This window comes from Strix aluco, chromosome 3, assembly GCF_031877795.1.
Source record: "Strix aluco isolate bStrAlu1 chromosome 3, bStrAlu1.hap1, whole genome shotgun sequence".
NCBI classification, from domain to species: Eukaryota; Metazoa; Chordata; class Aves; order Strigiformes; family Strigidae; genus Strix; species Strix aluco.
In genome coordinates, this window is record NC_133933.1 from 87,899,194 (window position 1) to 87,918,173 (window position 18,980).

The following is an 18,980-nucleotide window of genomic DNA, read 5'->3' on the forward strand; positions in this document are numbered from 1 at the left end:
ATCAATACCCTACTGAAGTATTGCATAATATGCTCTCGTACTTCATAACTACTTGTCAGAATCTAGCAACTCAAAGCTGCTAAGCATTTTCCCCCAAAATATACAAAATACAACTGAAAAGTCCTACCTATCTTATTCCACTGACAAAACATTGCTCCTTACCATGACTTTACAACAGAAGTTATGTTGGTAGCATTTTCAAATATAAATGGAACAATACTAATAAAATATTTTTTGCTGTTTTGCCTAGTTTTAAAGAGTTCATCTAATAGGCTTCCACTTACCTCTTCCCCTGATTCTACAGCTGTATTAGAGGCATATCCTTGAACACGATATCGCACTACCTCATTATATAAGTGAAGATAGTATTTAAACACACAGGCAGGCATGCATTTCACTTACGTAACTAATAACATTAGTTAATCCTCAGCATAATTTTCCCTTTCCTGGCAGATCTGGAAAAATTAAGAGTAATTTTCAACCAGTCCCACATTTAACTTAAAAATCCCTATCAAATACTTTCTTTTATTGTGTTGGTTTGGTTGGGTTGTGGGTTGGTTTTGTGGTGTTTTTTGGGGGGGGGGATGGGGTGGGGGGGATGGGGGGGTGTATTTTTTACAGAAAAAAATGAAATTAAGAAAAAAATATTATTTTTACCACACTCTGATGGATGTTTCCAGTGCTTGCTCAATGATTTTATATGAATATGCTTAACACAATTTCCTAAAAAGCCCTGTTTTTCATAGAGACTGACAAATACAAACCACAAGAAATAAAAAAAAAAAAAAATTTAAATCAAGACACAGTAGTAGTAGCATCCATGTATTTGAATTGCACATCACAGACACACATCCCTCTTCACTGATAAAACAGGAAAGGTAGTGAATAAATAGGGTAATGCTCCAAACACACCCAACTGGTATCCTAAAGCAGAAACCCTGCTTCTGTACCGAACCTGGGTCTCAAAACCCACTGTGTAGAATCCACACTTCAGCATTAACACACAGCACAAACACTACAAGACTCCTTCAATGCCAATTGCTAAAGCAAGTGACCCAGACACCTGCCAGGGACCTTGGTGATTTTCTGCGTTCTGTCATGATTTAGTTCTGAAGTCATCATTCACGATTTTAGTGTATATGTATAAAAATAGATACCTGCTACCTGTCCCCCCGATGCTTGGGAATCCATTCTCACAAGGCACTTAATCCGTATGGGTAGAAAGGTACAGCTGGAAGTTGCTCTGCTAACCCAAATGACATACTTTGAGAAGCACAGTGAAGGCCTAAGTAGCTAACTTAATCTTTCATTCATATACCATCTTTTCACCAGAGGCATCCCAGGCCACATTAAAATCCCCAGGGGGTATCTACAGTGAAGATGGCAATTGCTGAATATTTTCCTCAAGGGCTGGCCCCATTTACTCATTAACTTCCTTGATAAATATTACAACTTTATAACCTTCCATGACACACTTCTTACTAAAAGGTGGATATTTTTCCGTCAAACCTTCTGCAAACAGCATCAATCTTATTCCAAAGTAACTAATACCAGAAAAGTCACTACAAAGACTGATGGCAATGTCCTCAACTCCCATCGTTGTGCACATGCAAGGCCTATGCTTTCAACTTCCTGTGCCATAAAGCTATGATTACCTCTAGGCAGTCCTGTGCACTTGTTATGGACAATCAGAGCTGTGCATGATTTCTAGCTAAGGTCATCTTGGACTGTTACAATATCCTGAAGAGCAAGTGGGAGCAATTTATGTATCTGCCTTCAAGCCCTGGATCAACACAAGCCAACAAGCACTTAATTCCCCATTTCATTATCAGGAATAAATGCAGTGGTACCAGATAATACTACAGAAACTGGATCTTGGTTTTGGTTTTAGGAAGCACACAGAATTTGTCACCTGAAATCTGTTCAAAAGTGCATTAACATTCCAATTCACTGTGATTTATGAATGGCAACTGGAGGTAGCACATACCATATATGCAGCTTTGAAACACAGAGGAATATTTAGCAGACAAAAAATATTGTATTAGGTACATTACGCTCCTATACTTGTAATCAGGCTTGATTGTACGCTTCCAGGCTTAAACTCTCTGAAATACCCGTCTCCTAAGACAAAAGTTACCAGGACATATAAACTAAAGAAGATTTATTAGTTTCATTTGAAACAGTACTTTGGTATTTTGTTAGTACCTCAAACCGTGTGAAACGTTTTCTACCTGATATCCAAAGAAGACCATCCACCACATATCCTGCATGGCATGAGAGCGACCGATCAAAGGACTGTACAAAGGTCCACTTGTTCTTCTTGGGGCAATAGCGTTCCACCGTAGGTAACACTTGACGCAATTCGTTTCTGCCCCCTGCTGCATAGAGGTACTCATCCACTGCTCCCAGCACAAAGTGTTCCCGACAGTTCTTCATTGGAGCTATCTCAGCCCAAGAGTTAGTGCGGGGGTCGTATCGACAGGCAGTTCTCACCGCACAAGTGCGCCCTGTGGAATGCTCTGCCTCTCCACCAGCCACAAAAAGAAAGTCTCCCATGACAGCAACACAGTGGTGGCTTCTCCCTACAGGCATAGGCGCTAGCTCGCTCCAGTTTGCAATCCCTGCGATGTGAACGTTCTCTTGATCTACTGGATTGAAGTATCGCAATTCCTTCACTTTACAGATTTCACGTTTTTTCCCACCAATAATGTAAAGAGTATCTGACTGGAAACGAGGTTTTGTCCTTCTGGTTTGCCAAACTGGCTGTGCATAGATGCTCTGGTGGTAAGCCAAGGCCTCCTTAATAAGTGCTGTCGCAGTTTCACTAGCTTGGACAAGAGGATGACAAAGAGCTACGGTATGCAGTGTATCCACATTCATAAGGCCAAAGCGGACATACTGGAGAAGTTCATCCATGTACTGGTAGCGGCAGTTGTGTTCCAACCACCTCACAGCCAGCTAGAAGTGGAGGGAAAGAAGGGGAAAAACAAGACACCAATTATTTGTGTACAATTCTGTCAAAATTTGGTCTTTTGAAAACTGCTTGCATTCCAAGAACAGCTATATACTTGCCTCAGTAGTGATATCAATCAATCTAAAAATCATGCGAGTCAACATAGAAGATACCTACTAAAACTCCACCTATAATATACATACAAGCATTGTATTGCACCAGTCCCCTAAATAATTTCCACAGCATTATCAGATTGTAACACTCCTATGCAATACTCTTGCTGTGCAAACTGTTAATGATGCTGTAGGAGACCACAATATCCCAGAATCAAGCTGCTGAAGGAATAATATAAATGTAAGGACTACGTGATCACTGGAGACCATGCATACACTAGAAAGAAAAGCTTATGGTTAGGTGATTAGAAAAAAAAAAAGCCCTTTCTCCTCTCCATCTTTCATTCTAGTTATGATAAAATATTGAAAGAATATAACAAAATACATACTGAATCCTTCATTTCTTTTTTTCTTCTTCATTTATTTTATTCATAAGGTGGAGAGAGATGTAAAGGGACCAGAAATTAAGCCAGAGAAGAGAGATGCAGAGAAAATGCTTTGCTGGTTTGGGACTGATAGAAAGCAGCAAAGACAATTCTAAAAGTGTTCAGCAACTGCAGCTAGAATCAGCAGCCAAAATTAAACATAGCCTTTAAATTACATAAAGCATATTGAATCCAATCAGGTCTAAAAAGAGGCTAGGAAGGACCTAAACCATTTCAAGAACTGTCGTATAAGTTATTCTTGAAAACCTCCAGTGATGAAGACACCCGAACTTCCTCAGGAAAACCACTCCCATGCTCAGCTATCCTCTCAGACAAATTTTCCTTTTACCTATGCAGGATCTCTAAACCCTTCAAACTCATTGTTCCATTTTCCACCTTTGGATTTATATTCCAGAACTCAGGAACCCCCAGGCCAACTCTGGAAACTAATCCATCCATACAGGATGAAAAGCAGTTTGCTACCCTCCTTTTCTCCCCCACCTCTGATGCATTATAATATGTGTGTTGCAGTTTCCTCTTCTCTGAATGAAAAAGTCTCTCAATCCATCTTGGGTCACATTTTCTAAACCTCTGTTGCTTGGCTCACGGTTCTCTGTTACTGAAAGGAAATGCCCCTCTTTCTTAATGTTTGCTGCTGAAAACAGTATATAAATCTTCCTCTTAAGGCTGTAGTAGTAGTGAATAGATTGGAAGGATCTCTTTGATTGTAGCAATCTATGCCATTCTTGTTTGTGCATCACTACACAAGACTGTCAGTATGATATTGCTAATTCATGTTTAAGCTCATGATGCATACTATTCCCACCTCTTTCTGCAGAACTTCCACAAAGTGGTATGCTTTCTCTGTCATTACTGAACTCTACTATTTACTTCAGGCCATTGCTCCAAATCTGTCAAGATCATTCTCAATCCTAGTTATATTTTTGAAAGTGCTTGAAAGACCTTTCCACCTTCTGATTGTCTGAAAACATAAAACCCATATTATTCTTTCACCCAAGTCATTAACAAAGACATTGACTAGTGTTGGATGAGGATAGACTCTTCTACTTGATACTTCATTTCATCCTGAGAAAGAACTTGTGGAGCAGGAGTTTCTAACTAGCTGTGTGATAACAACAGTTTCAGCTAAAGCTTACTGCCCTGTACTGCTCATGGGAATGCCACATGAAGGAGCTGAAACAAAAGGCTTCTGTTACTCATGGCTTTCATATACATATGGAATATCAAATTTATTGCTGCTTCCGTATTCTGTCAGAGGGGGAAGACGACAAAACAAAACCACCTTTTTAAGATTAATTTGAAACACTTTTTGTCCACTGTGCTATTCAACCTGTGAAACAAAGAATCAGTGAAGGGCATCAAAAATTGCAACAGTAGTTCAGTCAGTTAAAGGCTGTATTGAGTTTCAAAATGTGCAATAAACTATATGTATTTAGATTTGTTAGTAAAAAAAGGTGTTAGTTAAATAAATTTGAAAGTATTTATGGACTTGAAATCACTGAGCATTACATGTTCTAAATCTACCAAATCCATGTGTCAGGTGTCTCCTACTGAGTGGTTTTAGGCAACTCCATGTCTTAGGCCATGTGAATCAAAACTCTTCAGAGGCCTCAGAGTCTTCAGAGGCACTTAGCTCTCATTATTGACTAGACACTTGAAACTGAAGTGCAATTCAGGCTATCTTCATCACTATGAAGACACCAACTGATTTCATACCAACTGAATGATGTGTGTGTTGCTATATTAAAAGAGAAGAATTTACAAAAACTGAGTTCTTATCTGTCATCACTTGCATCCAACTGATTGCTTATAGCTCGTGCCTTCACTCACATCTAAAATGGCATTGTGGAGGTATCACCTGTGCTATAATGACAGACATTACAGACTTTTAAGACATTCACTAATGTATACCACGTCTTGGTAACCACAAGGCTTTTAAAGGAAGTTTAACATTAATGCCTGCTAATATCTTAGAACTTCACCTCTCCTCTTCCCTTTATTGTCCTCCCTCCCACCCCCCAATAAATACAACAGAAACACACAAGAAACATCCATTCATACCTGTCAAAGACACAGTATCTGCATTCATTTCTGCATATAGGATGTGTGATGAGCTGCAGCAGAAGGGATGGACATCTCCATTACAATACATTTTCTCTGCTGCATGAAGTTTGGCAAAAGCAACTTGGTTCACACTGAGTTTGGTCTGTACTGAGAATATTCCTGGAGTTGTAAAAAATGTTTCACTGAAACCAATAATGCTTAACGTTTCTCTAAAATCACAGAATTTCTAAACCACCACAGTGATGGTGCAAAGTGATATAAAGATTCTGTTGGCATTCATAGGAGATGTAGAATCTATTGCCGATCTTGAACCAAAACTTTCTCCATTCTTTCCTACGTTATTTCATCCCCATTTATCTGTCCTGCATCTTTATTTATGAAAACTTATGAACCTTTCCAAATTAAATTTATGGCAACCTCCTTGGGATCCTCTACATGCTGCACCTAAAGGTATCTTTGGGCTACACTACTTCCACCTTTACCTTCTGAGAAGCAACTGCAACAGGGAGAGTAATGTGAATCCCAGGCTGTCTTTTGTGTAGGTGGCTACTGGCTCTTACCAGACTCTTATGTCTGAGGTCAGTTTGCAGTGGAGTGCTACATTTTATCATATTAATTTAGAAAGCAGGGCTAAGAACCCTGCATATCACTGTATCACCTGGATAGTCTGTAGGCATGTACAGCAGAGAAGCTCTACTGGGTCTTAGGGAGGCAACTGAGGTCTGGGAATCACGATCTGTTTAGAAGCTCCTGTCCACATCAACTCATGCTATTGTTTGAACACAATTTGACTACAGTATCCCATGACCCACACCTAATCTGTGGCACTCCAAGGCAGAGAAAAGGCCGTAAGAGCTAAAAGCTATAATGTTTTTATCTCCTTCTCTTGCTATTGATAACAATGACTGTTACTCGATTTTAAATGCCATAAATTAATTTTGGGACACTCCTTAAAAAATAGCTGCTAGGAATTTAAGCTACAAATGTTGGTATTGATATGTATATTCATAAAATACAAGACCAACAAAAAAAAATACAAAACACAAGGCTATGGAACAGGTCATATGGTTCTAGGGGCACTCACAAACTGTGCCTTAGACTTCTACATCTGTTATGCAGCACAGATTGTTACGGTGCTCTCTAACAGAACACAGTGTCTCTCGCTATAGATGCATGGAAGAAAATTGAGTTATCTGGCTGGGTGAATAGATGTTCTAGTCACTGGATGGTCTGGCACCTATTGGAAGGCTGGATTAGTTCAAAACAAAGAAAATTAAGTTCCCAAACAAGTTTTTTGCTTGTAGCAGAAATAGTCACTGATGGACTGTAATACAGTTCTAAATACCCTTCAGTGTAAAGGAGGCAAGTATAACTCTCATGAACATATGGCAGAAGCACAAACTTCCATGTAACATATCAGCAAAATCTGTATAATTATCAATACAAGTTCTACCACCTTTACTCAGTTTTTGTTTAATCCTGATTTAGAAACTTGGTGCCTACATAAAAACTCCAAAATTCACCCCATCTATATACTAATTATAGCACCTCTTTTTTAGCCTCTCTGGCAGCAGTGATTAGCAACTACAATCAGTATTAGCAAAATAAACTCAAAGCCATTATACACTTTATGACACTGCAAGGAAAGACATTAAGGCTTCTCTAAGGAGATACCAATAGCACTTGAAATTACAACTGTGTTTAAAACGCAAACAAGCAAGCAAAAAAAAAGAGACCGTCCACAATTTTGAGGTTTAAAATATTTGTATCGCCGCTAAATAATTTACAAAAATAAGGAAAGACTCCTACTCCTAGTGCCATATAGGCAAATTCTATTTAAACTGTTAGAAGCTTCTTTTCTATTAATTTTAATGTAGGAGTGTGTGAGAAAAGGAAGCTACAGCCTAGTGCCTATATCAACTTTAATAAATAATATATTTTGCCATATTCATCTTCTAAACTAAGTAAATGACAAAAGTAGGCCCTCAGAAGGACAGGATTTTCAAACCAGATTAATTCTCTTATTCTAAAGCCTTAACCCAAAGGATTTTTCGTCTCCAAGGTTATATTACTTGATTTAACAGCCGAATACATTCTCAAAACAGCAGAAAACAGATGGAAAAATATATTGTGGCACAGTTGGAACATACATCTAAGCACACCTGCATGTTGGATTGTGATTTCATTGCATTTCCAACAGCTGCTTCTGCTTCCAGCATGGTGCTTTGACAGTCCAATTCACACAGCCTCAGAGTGCGGTCCTTCCCTCCCTGCTGTTAAAGCTGAATTAAGAGTTTCACTCCTGTTGAAGATAACCCTGCAATAGTTACCTGGTCTTTTGGGCTGCCAGCTATCCCAGGAAGCAAGAAAGCCCGGGATGCCTGTGCCTTGTCCCTTCAGCATCCCCCTGCAATCCTTCTCACGTCACTCTGCTGGGAAACGTGCCAGACCTTCACTTGACATCACAGAAAGTTTTCTAACCAGAAAAGCCAAGCTACTTTATGAGTGCAAAAAGCTTGACATAATCATTAGACCCAGGTTCACTTGGAAACTACTTTAAGTCATGAAGTCAGTGTCAGGGAAAGTTTAAGTTCACAGTGCTCTGAGAGAGAAAAAAACTGCTAGCCTGGGCTCTGTGAGAGGCAGAGGCCATGCAAACTCCATTAAAGTCATCTTGGTCTGCTCTTTAGTTGATGTATTCATGTTGTAGCCCCATGAACTGTAAAGGAATTATGCTAGTTTATACCATCTAAGGTCTCTAACAACTGAGATGAAGCCAAAAAGTGACAGTAGCAGAAAAAAAATTAGGTTTTTGGAGGGCTTTTTTAGCAACAACAAATGAAAGGAAACATCAAATTTCATAAGGTTCTGTAACAATGAATTCACACTGTCTCATTAAAACAAATTGAAATATTAAATATAACAACATAGTGAACATTCTCATTTTAGGAGAAAGGACAATTTTAAATATGGAAACAAAAGTGGAGAGAAGTATTTTCCTGGACTAAGATCAGATATATTCAATACAAATTATTTGATTTCTGCTTGACATACTGATGATGATATAAACCAGGGAAAGAGAAAGAGCCACAAATCTCTCTTTTCAACAGAAATCTAACCTGAGCAGTCCTTCTGTTGCTTAACATAAGCAAAAATTTTCTGCCAGGAAAAAAATCAAATTAGGAGTTTGTATCATTAGCATATTGGACAGTGCTATAGATCTGCTCCCATTAATCGATAAGCCAGAAAGAGTCATGAAAGCAACACAGATATGGCAGCAATCACTTTAAGGCACTGAGGGAACTTCAAAAAGCAAAACTTGGACTTTATGAGTTCAGTGTTTGAGAACACTAGAAATATTTATTTTGGCTCGGAACTTGGAGATGATTTGACCTTTTGTCAGATTTTATCTAACTCGGCAAGCCTCAGGTGTTCCAGACTGGAACGTCCTGCCTCAAAACCACTGTCTGTCTCAGCTGGCTATTGTCAGCACCACCCTGGCTCTTCAAATCTCAAGTCCAGGAACAGAATCCATGGATAAACCAGGACATATAGTAAAGCTCTGAAACAAAGTCCACTGAAGACTAGGAAGGAACTTCCACCTTTTTAAAATGAACAGGGATTTCCAAAGGGCCTGAATATGGATCCCTGAAGGGTCTCAGTCCTCCTGTCTCTCTCTCCAGAGACTACAAAGGGCAAAGCCCAGAGGGTTTAGGAAATTCATTTAAGCACTTTATTTAAGTAAGGTGAACTAAATTGGTCTGTATCACCATTTAAGAATAAAAACATATGGGTGAAGAATTGCTGCTGGGAAAACAAAACACACACAATTTTTTCAAAGCCATGAGTTACACGTGAATATTTTTAGAAGTTAGTAAGTAACCACGCAGCAACAGCCCCAGACTCTCTTTGCAAGTGTATCAATCGGGTATTACCTCAAAGTGGTGGGCAGCATAGTAAATGAGCGGCTCAAGACTAGATGCAGGAGAGCCTTAAAGATAGAAATCTTTTTCTTCTTTATATTTTGAATTAAAAATGTGCATAAAAATAAGACTGTAATGAGCTGCATGTAGAACAATCAAAATTATGAGGTATTTGCATTTCTTTTGCACCTTGAGCCAAACAACTACAAAATTATGCATAGGATTCTCTCAATCTGAACACAGTAAATATTAATAATCTCTGAATCAGCAATGAAATGCCTTTTGCCCCTGAACCCTGAAGAGAGACTTTCCAACTCGAAAAGTTGTAGTACAGTGACTGAGACCATATTTACAAGGCACCAATCTGAGGCATATGCGTGTAGCCTGTGAAAATAAAGCTGTGCCACCCCCCCTTTACACACAGACATTTTAAAATTACCTGTTTGTCAGTTTTACAAATGTGTGTCTACGCAAGCAGTCCCCTGTGTGGCGCTGCGTTAACAAGCAGGCACGCTTTCATTTGCACATTCTGATTTTACAATCAGAATTAAAACATTTGCTCTGTTCGGGGTGAGTTGATAAACAGGGAGTTTAAAATTTCCCTTTTTTTTTTAATGTGAAAAATGAAAGAAAAATGTTCCTCTAGATGTATTATGCCTTTGGGCTCCATTTGAGGGAAGGGAAAAAAGACAGAGAAAGCTACTGTGAAGGTCACAGAGTGAAAGAACTTCCTCAGGGCACAGAATAAATTAAATCCCAAGGAAAAAATAAAATGTGATTTCCAGAGTGTGAGGCACAAACTCAAAATGACAATGATTGACAGCCAAACTATATCCGTGCAATATCGAAGACTGCACGTTCTCATTTACCTCAGTGTAGCCAGCAAGCGCCCATTAAACATCCGTCTGATGCCCAAATTAACCTTCTTGGCAAACTGAAAGAGGCACAAACTATCATAATCAACCTTTCATTATCACAGCAGCCTCTAGTTAAAGGGTCAGAATAATTGTGCCATCAGAGCCCTGATTGTTTTCAATCAACAGACGACTGGAGTGACAGCTCAGTGATGGAGTAGTTTGATGAAACCGCACCAGGCCTAATCAGAGCAGATGAAAGGAAGGCATGATTGGTGCAAATGAACAGTCGTGCCTCTCTTTTTCATTTACAATCTGAAATTACTCTTAAATTTACAGGGTTTTTTGTCCCTTATGAGTACCTCTGAAAGAATGTTTGACTTATTATGAGTTCTGACAGTGCAGAGTTATAAAACACAGGTAGGGTTTTCAGCCCAGGCTTTAAGTGGGTATTCAGCATAATTTTAACAAATTCACTCTTGAAAAGCACAAAATGACTAAAGACATCCAATGACCTGACCTTTCAGTGCTGTTTGATTAGCAGAACAATTTATCACAGCTCACATTCTTCATGATAAGAGAAGATTAAAAAAATGGGCATGGATCTCTTGCAAATGTTTTCTCTTAGCCAATATATTTATTGCGTTATTGCTCTCTTGTTCTCTCTCACACGCAGACAAGGAAAAAAAAATTAAAGAACACTGCATTAATAACCCTCTTCCTCTTAGAATGAATAATGGAATCCAAGCAATGGATTGTTTGGAGATGAAAGCAGAGACCAATTATCATGCCACTGACAGCATCAATATTTAGTTTTCTTGTGGGTTGGGTTGTTCATTCCACATTCTAAAGGATGGGAAATTAATTGATCCCACTAGGTGTTTCTTACCTTACTCATTGGCACAGAATCAGAGTGCTTCACAAATGAATAGGGGGGAAAAAAAATAAATGGGGGCTGCTTAGGCAAAATTTGGAAAGAATGGAAGATTCAAGTTCCCTACACCTCCTCTGCTCCAGTTCACTTCCCCTCCCAGCCTCACCTAGCTCCAGCCACACGGCTTTCTATCCAGTGCTGTAAGAAAGGTGCGGTAAATCAAAAGAACCTCTTTGTAGAAGAAAGCAAGTATTTGAAATGATGAGTGGCAAATCTTTTGTTCTGTGATCTTGGTCATCATCAGATGTTCTCTAGTCTGTCAAGCATCACAAAATGCATACCAATGTTCAGGTCAGCATACCAAAACAAAAAAGCAGCTTACACGCAAAGATTAATATTTGCCTGAAGGGGGATGCAATAGAGAAGACTGATCCAAACACCAAAGTCTTAAGAAATTTTGTTTTCTGGACCTTTTCCTCACACTATAGAATGGAAGTTTTAATTCCTTACAAGTTTGGAGCTCTAAGCAGAACATTCATCTAAGTGGAAGAAACACAGGTGCCCTCAGCTGAAGAAGTTGTGAGCAGACTTGCACATTCTTGGTGACACAGAGGATGCCATTTTCACTTGTTCCTGGTTAATTTATTGAAGTCCACTGTTGATGTAAGTAGGTTGAAAGGACCAGGCTCTCTGGTGCTTTTTCTTTGTACAGTGAGGAAAGTTTTACTATCCTCAAATAGCATGAAGGCTCCAACCCAACCCAATTAAGGAAGATCTATTAGCTCCAAGTCCTAGATAAAAGAAGCTTGACAAAAGATGCCCAGTCTGCCAGCGATTTGGCAAGTACTTCCCCCAGTGCTTCCACTCACTTGATAGCTGAGTTTCACTTTTCCTCCTGTGTCAAATATTAAAACACCCAACCTTTTCCAAGTATAAATTACAAGTTTACAATATACACATGGATCAGTGAACCCTTGGAAATGACCCCAAAACATTCGTAACACACCAGTGAAGAAGGAAAGTAACAGTTTGGGAAGCTTCCACCATGTGCTTTGTTGAATGGAGCAGAGAGAAGGCTAAGAAGCAAACATGCTTCTCTCTACACAAATAGCAAAGACTCACATTCACATTTTCCCACCACATATTCAAAGATGCTATCACTGTATTTGTCCCCAACGCCTACCCAGCCATCCCCACACTAGTACTAGACCCCAGCTTCATCAGTGACACTGGCTTTGTGTACAAGGGGTCCCCTGCAGTGCATTCCCAAACTGGCATCTGAGACCACAGCTGGCAGGAAAACATGCATCCTTCCAGACCCTACCGTAATCACTGCCATCCAGTCACAGACCCACAGCTTCACAGACGGACAGGGTCTGGAGAACTGAGCAATCAAACAGTAGGCTCAGGCAACTGAGAGGGAGGCTGAATATAAATGAGTTATGACTTCAGGAAATATGTGGCCCAAAAGGAAGATTAGAGAACCTCAAGGTTCATTAGATCTGGAGAGTGAAAGCACTTGCTAGTGTATGTCGCCCTGACCTCTTATCAGTCTCTGCAAAAGCTGCTGTGGATTTGTCCACAGTACTATTTTAGGAAGCTCTTGGTCTGCTAAATAAGAAGTGCCATACCTCTTGGTTGGAGTTTTGCTAGTTTGGGATCTATGTGATGTCAAGACTACAACCTGCAACTTCCAGAACTCCAGCCCTGCAGTCTGTAAGCCACTTTCCAAGAGGGAGAAATTTGATTTTGATCTTTCAGCACTGAATAACATGCAGCAAGCAGAGTTGTTGGCCAAAGTCTGTCTGGCAGCACGAATGATACATTTCATGATAATATACTGTGATTAAAGTAGAGGTACATAATGCAGCTGTATTAATAGCAAACATTTATCAAAATTAATAGCATTAAAGTGAATCACAATGTATTAAAACTACTTCTTAATTTTTCCTCAAGTGCTGTTAAGATCTATCTTCTTAAAGCTGTAAAGCATCAATCAGCAGCTGTCTGATTTCCTCACAGGGCTGCTAGACAAAAATATTGTCCTGCAGAGTCTTCAAGAAGTACAAGGGGGATACATAATGTATGTGTCTGGCAGATTTCTTAGTCATAATTAAACAGCTCCATTACCAGCAATTTTAACAGCTGTATTTCCGTTTCAGAAATTTTTAATAAAGGTTTCCACACAACATCTTTGTGAGGAAGAGAGGAATTCTTCATCCCAAAGACAAGCTCTCCACCAACCAAATACAGTCCCTTGCATTCTCAGCCCAGTGCTTTACCACTAGCTTCCTTCCTCCCTGGTGCAACATAATGATACTGGACTTCCCAAAAGAGACATTATTTTATCAAAAAGGTTGTAAGAGAAACAGTGTTAGTTTCATTTTTTATGTGTGTTTCCTATGAAACAGATAGAAAAAACTGTCAGTTTTATAATAACAGTTAAGAATAGAATGCACACTTTTCAAAATTGTATTCACTTCTTTTATACACTTAATCCAATGCATTTATTTTACCCTTTCTTATATTTACTGGAAATGAGACTTGACAGAAGCCTATCTAGAAGACATTGACTAACCTCAATAAAAATATTTCAGCTTTTTAGACTTGTAATAAAATAACTATGATCAAAAATCAGCTTTACAAAAGGCTAGCTGAACTACCTTAATATATAACATTATATATGGTAATGGATCATATTATATTAAAGCAAAGAGTTACTATAATGGAAAAACTAAACTTTTTATCTACTCAAGCTCAAAGTGAAGGTAGGGACAGAAGGTAAACTCTCAGCTGTTGTAAATTATCACAGCTCATGGAAGTTTGCCATTTTACACCTTCTGGGGAATCTGAACTTCAAAATTATATAGCACTTTCCTTCCAAGTATCTCAAAGCAATTCATAAGCAGTAAAACTCGAGCTTCTCAGAGAAGTGTACATTTCAACCATTTTCCCAGCATGGGAACTAAGAGAGAGAAAAATTAAGTGATATGACAGAAGACAGCAATGGTACAGCTGACACCCAATCAAAATCTTCTGTCCCCTCAAACTGCCCACACTGAGCCTCTTTACTCCACTACCAAAATTCTGTGGAGATTTTTGTGCTCCGTGCCATGGAATGAAGCCTGAGAAGATGTAGGTATCTGAAACTGAGGACAAAACGGATTCCTAAATATCATCTGACATAAGCATTTGAGATTTTTGCAGCTGAAAAGTACATCTCCATGCAGTCAATAACACACTGCATTTTTTCTTAACATTCTTGGAGCAGCAAAGGGAAAACTATTCTGTAGTGTGCTTCAAGAGAAGTGCTTTCCTGTGTGATCAAATCCTCAAACCATGGAGTAGTTTCCTTCACGGTCATCTGGAGCTTCTCTACAAAGGCAGACTTTAAAATGTGCTTCTTGCACCTAACTCATTCTTCTGCTATGAAGGAAGGAATAAGCAAGGCCCAGTGCAACCCCTAGCAATGACATTCTGTACGTACAATTGTGTTTAAAAACCTGTATGAGCTACTGTGTAGTCCCTATTATAACAGCCTTTACAGCTAGTCCGCTACTGACAACCACTCTATTTCCCTGTGCATTGCAATGACTATCACACCTGGAAGTGCACACAAATAAAATAAATGAGCTGGGATTGATCACACTGGAAGGACTGACTTACTCCTGCAATCAAAGTAAATTTTGTTTTAACAAGATCATCAGAAAGGAGCATCGAGTGTGACAATCTATCCAGATCAAAGCAGTAAAACCAAACCCAAAATACAGCATCCGGAGACAGAACCTTGCTTTTTCCTTTCAAACAGGTCCAACCATAGACAGTTAGGAACGACAAGCAAGCCCCTCCATCATAAACATTCCCAAAATGTAGCTTCATAGATTCCTAAAGCTTATGGACCCTAATAGATCTGCCTCTTACTAATAACTGGATCAATGGCAAGAAGCTCTGAGGTAACAACTTCCTGCCATCCATTTTCTAACACATCAAGAAATGCTCAAATTTGGACCTTCCATCATTTATTGTGATGGTAAACCCAACATTGCTACATGCTTTATCTCTGATAAGTTCTTCTGAAGTTGCAATGAACAGAAGCTTATCTCTTCAGAAACACAGCTCTACTAGGGCTCTTAACTGTGATTTGATTTCAGTTTTAAGGAGATCAAAGTTTACCAGAGCATTTTTCTTTTCTCAAACAGGGTGAGGACAGAGCGCATGGGAGGTGGAAGAAGAGGACTTTCCTCCCTCCACACACCCCCGCCCCCCCCGCAGCTATCATTTCAAAAATCTAGAATTACTCACTTTTAGAGGAAACATAAAATGAGGATGACGTAAAATGCACTGAACTTTACACAACCACATTTAGCATTAAAATAAGTTGTCAGTACATAATTATAAGTGGAAATTACAATCTTTCACCATCTGATATACATTGTTTTTATTGCTATTCCCCTCTTGTTATTTTTCCCCCAGAAATACATTTTAGAAGTATAGTGGCTCTCTATGGAGACAGGAATCTACAAGCTTCCATCAGTAAAAATTGTTATACAATGAAATAGGCACAAAATCGACAAAATTTTATAAAAATGCAATTCAGCTCTGAAAATTAGTCTAAATGGTTCTTGAATGTAGAAAAATTCCTATTTCCTTTCTACCCTATTGTTAGGGTATAGTTTTCTACGGATTTAATAGGCAAATCCAACAAATCATATAAAAACGTATAATTTTCTATAATAATCTTGACAACAGCTATACAGGACTTGTATGTCATTAATATCTTAGGTCACACACAAAAACGTACATCAGAGTACTTACACTCCTTAGTTGGTTTTTATATATGTATGCTCTCAACATGCCATGTTACCACAAAATCACTAAGGTCAGTTTTTCCAAGTGAAATCACCAGGTGTTTGTTTTGTTTTGTTTTTTGTTTTTTTTTAAATGAGTGACATCACCAGCACCTTCACAAGAACTTTATTTGTTTTGTTCTGCTTTACTATTTTAATCAACCAACTATGTCCTCTGACAAGGACAGCGTCAGCTTACTCTCCTGGGTCTCACAGACAAAAGCTGCCTGAGTGTCCCCTGCTCTCTCCCAGCCACTTCATTCCCACAGTTAACAAATATTAGCCACTGAAGTCCACGTTATGCATTAGTAAACCTGATTCTTCAACTCTGAAGTGCTGCTGAAACCTCATTTTAACATGGATGGGCCCAGTAATACGAACTGTGGGAACATTTAGGCCTTTTCTTGTCAGCAGGCAATTTACTTCTGCTTTCTCAAATCCCGTGAAGAATGTGCTTCCGAGGACAGCACAACAACAACAAAGTTACATAACTATTTTAGGAGTCAGTATTTCTTTTGACTGATTTTCACAAAGGGGTAGTTTTTCCCCATTGCTTTTTTTAAATACAAAAAACCCAAGCAAGTACACTAGCAGAAGCTCACTCAGCTTTTTGATAATAGAACAGTTTCCCTTTTAATCAAATCACATCTTCTTAATGATGTCAATTTTATTGACTTTGATTTAATCCCTACTTGATGGCCTTCAGATTAATGCAGGACTCATTTTAAGTGATGAGTTATTTTTTTAAAATCCACTAATTGTCCTAACAATATAAGTTCTTTTAAAGAGTGACTTAAACACTTAGAGCCACATTTGTAAATGCATTTAAGATCCCAAACATATCTCATGAAATGGGTATGTCAGAGCTTCCCTACTACAAAATTAAAACCATCATAAATTTATTATTTAAACTAAATCACATCTGAAACAAACTGAGACAACTGCAACTGCTAAAAGGTGAACCTCATAAAATTCAGACCTACACAATTTCAAATGAACTGGCTCCACCCTAAAGGAGCAGTTTGAAAGCTTTTCAGCACAGATTCTCACTTCAGAGACTGTGATCTTTCCATCTGTCATTACTATCCCACATAGACCTCTAGCTTGGAAGCCACTTCACAGTGAGGCTTCTTAAGATCTTTTTGACAAATGTATTTTTCGTAATTTCTTCCATTTCTCCCTGGCAGAAGGGAATCCAAGGTGATCAAAGGAGTATAAGGACCCCTTTGTCATAAGGCAACAAACCTCCCAGCTCAGCAGCTCGCTCACACATCCGGAAGCTGCCAAGGGTCTCCGTGTTGGAGTAAGCAAGGACATGCAGAAGTGCTACTGCTTTTCCATCTCCTTGCCTCCTCACCCTCCTGGAGCCACTAGTGTCCTGGTCCTGGGGCAGGGAGTGATAGCAAGGGACAACAGCTAGTCACATCTCAGCAGTTATGCAGAACTAACCCACTTAAATAGCAGGTCTAGACATATGAGTGCAAATTTACTTCATCTAACTTTACACATTTAGTTTAGGTACTTAACCCCAAAACTGGATTCTAGCTATCTTAACATATTGATGACAATTTGTATGGTTTTAGACAACCTGGAATTCAATTTTCTTTCTCCATCTTCTTTGGCTCCATAGATACAAACAGAAGTAATGCTTCTACCAGCTCCCAAAGGAAAACTTGGTGAAATACGAAGCTGGGAATTCTCGAAAGAGCTTCTAATTTTCTATCATCCTCCACAAACTTAAATCCATCAGAAACAGTGTTAAACAGCTTTACCAGGACTTTGAAAGAGCTGAGATTACTAACATTGGTATCCCTGAACGGAAGACATTAACGAAGATAGTAACAACAGACTGTCTCATTTGATCGTCCATGGTATCTGTGGGTTTTAGAGTTTTATTTATGTTGTTCTTTTCTTTAACTTAAAAATGAAACTAATGTATATTTCCAACCATGCCTGGCTTTCACAACAGCCTGAGCAATTTTCTTTTATGTAACCATATACCTGTGCATTGATACAATTATACTTCAGTTAATCTCCAATAGATCAGTGCCGCAATCAGCATAACAGTCAACACAAGCCCCACCGTAACAGACTAATTCAAATGCAGAATGCAGTATCACAGAAGTGGTCTTGCTGTGTGCACACCTTGGTGTCCTTTTTTGGCTTTCTAAATCAAAACCCATATCCATTTCTTAGCTGAAGTAGTGACCTAAATTCCAGCGCTGTGGGCACAGCAGCCTTCCTCAATATTGGTGTGATGCTCTGTGAGTTCTGAAGTTAATCTGGGATAAATAAGGTGAGGTAATACTACTGTAGGACACTGAGGCAAAAGTAATGCCCTACAGTAAATATCTATTGCTCACAGCAATAGCAGCAAAATAATCAAGTTTTCTGATTGGAATTGACATGTATCAAAAAGAAAATTAGAAGAACACACAGTTGCTACTAACATAAATCTAGTTTTAATATAGAAATTCCCTTTCTATACTGCTATACTTGATAACTAACTAACAAGATTAACTAACATTCAAGAAATAACAGGCAGAAACTTTCAAAAATTCAAAACAAAAGCATATATGGAGTTCACAAAACTTTACTGTAAAGGACAAGATTAAGAGCCCGTTAGGTTTAAGCTTAGACAGACAAAGGGGGAAGGTGTTTCATAAAGTACAGGGACAGTGCCAACAGGGGCAGCATTCATTTTCACTGTAAGCCAAAATGCCATTACTATTACAAATGATGCAGAAAGTATATCAGGAAAAATGTGCGTGACCTGAGCACATCAGCTGAGTGTGAGATTCAGCTGCCCACATCCACTGCAGCCTGCATGAACCCTGTCTAGCCTGCAGCTCCAGTGGACCCTGATCTTCCTGCAGATCCTGTGCCACAACTGCCGGCTTGGCCTA

General features: G+C 38.9%; 1 protein-coding gene across 4 annotated transcripts in view; it reads right to left on the minus strand.

The window, feature by feature from the left end:
* KLHL32 (kelch like family member 32) overlaps positions 1-18,980 on the minus strand; it is a 130,326-nt gene that overhangs the window by 14,923 nt on the left and 96,423 nt on the right. For all 4 annotated transcript variants that reach the window (XM_074820763.1, XM_074820764.1, XM_074820761.1 and 1 more), the window contains one exon: positions 2,232-2,958. In XM_074820763.1, the coding sequence (XP_074676864.1) occupies positions 2,232-2,958 (727 nt within the window). The remainder of the gene's footprint in view (positions 1-2,231; positions 2,959-18,980) is intronic.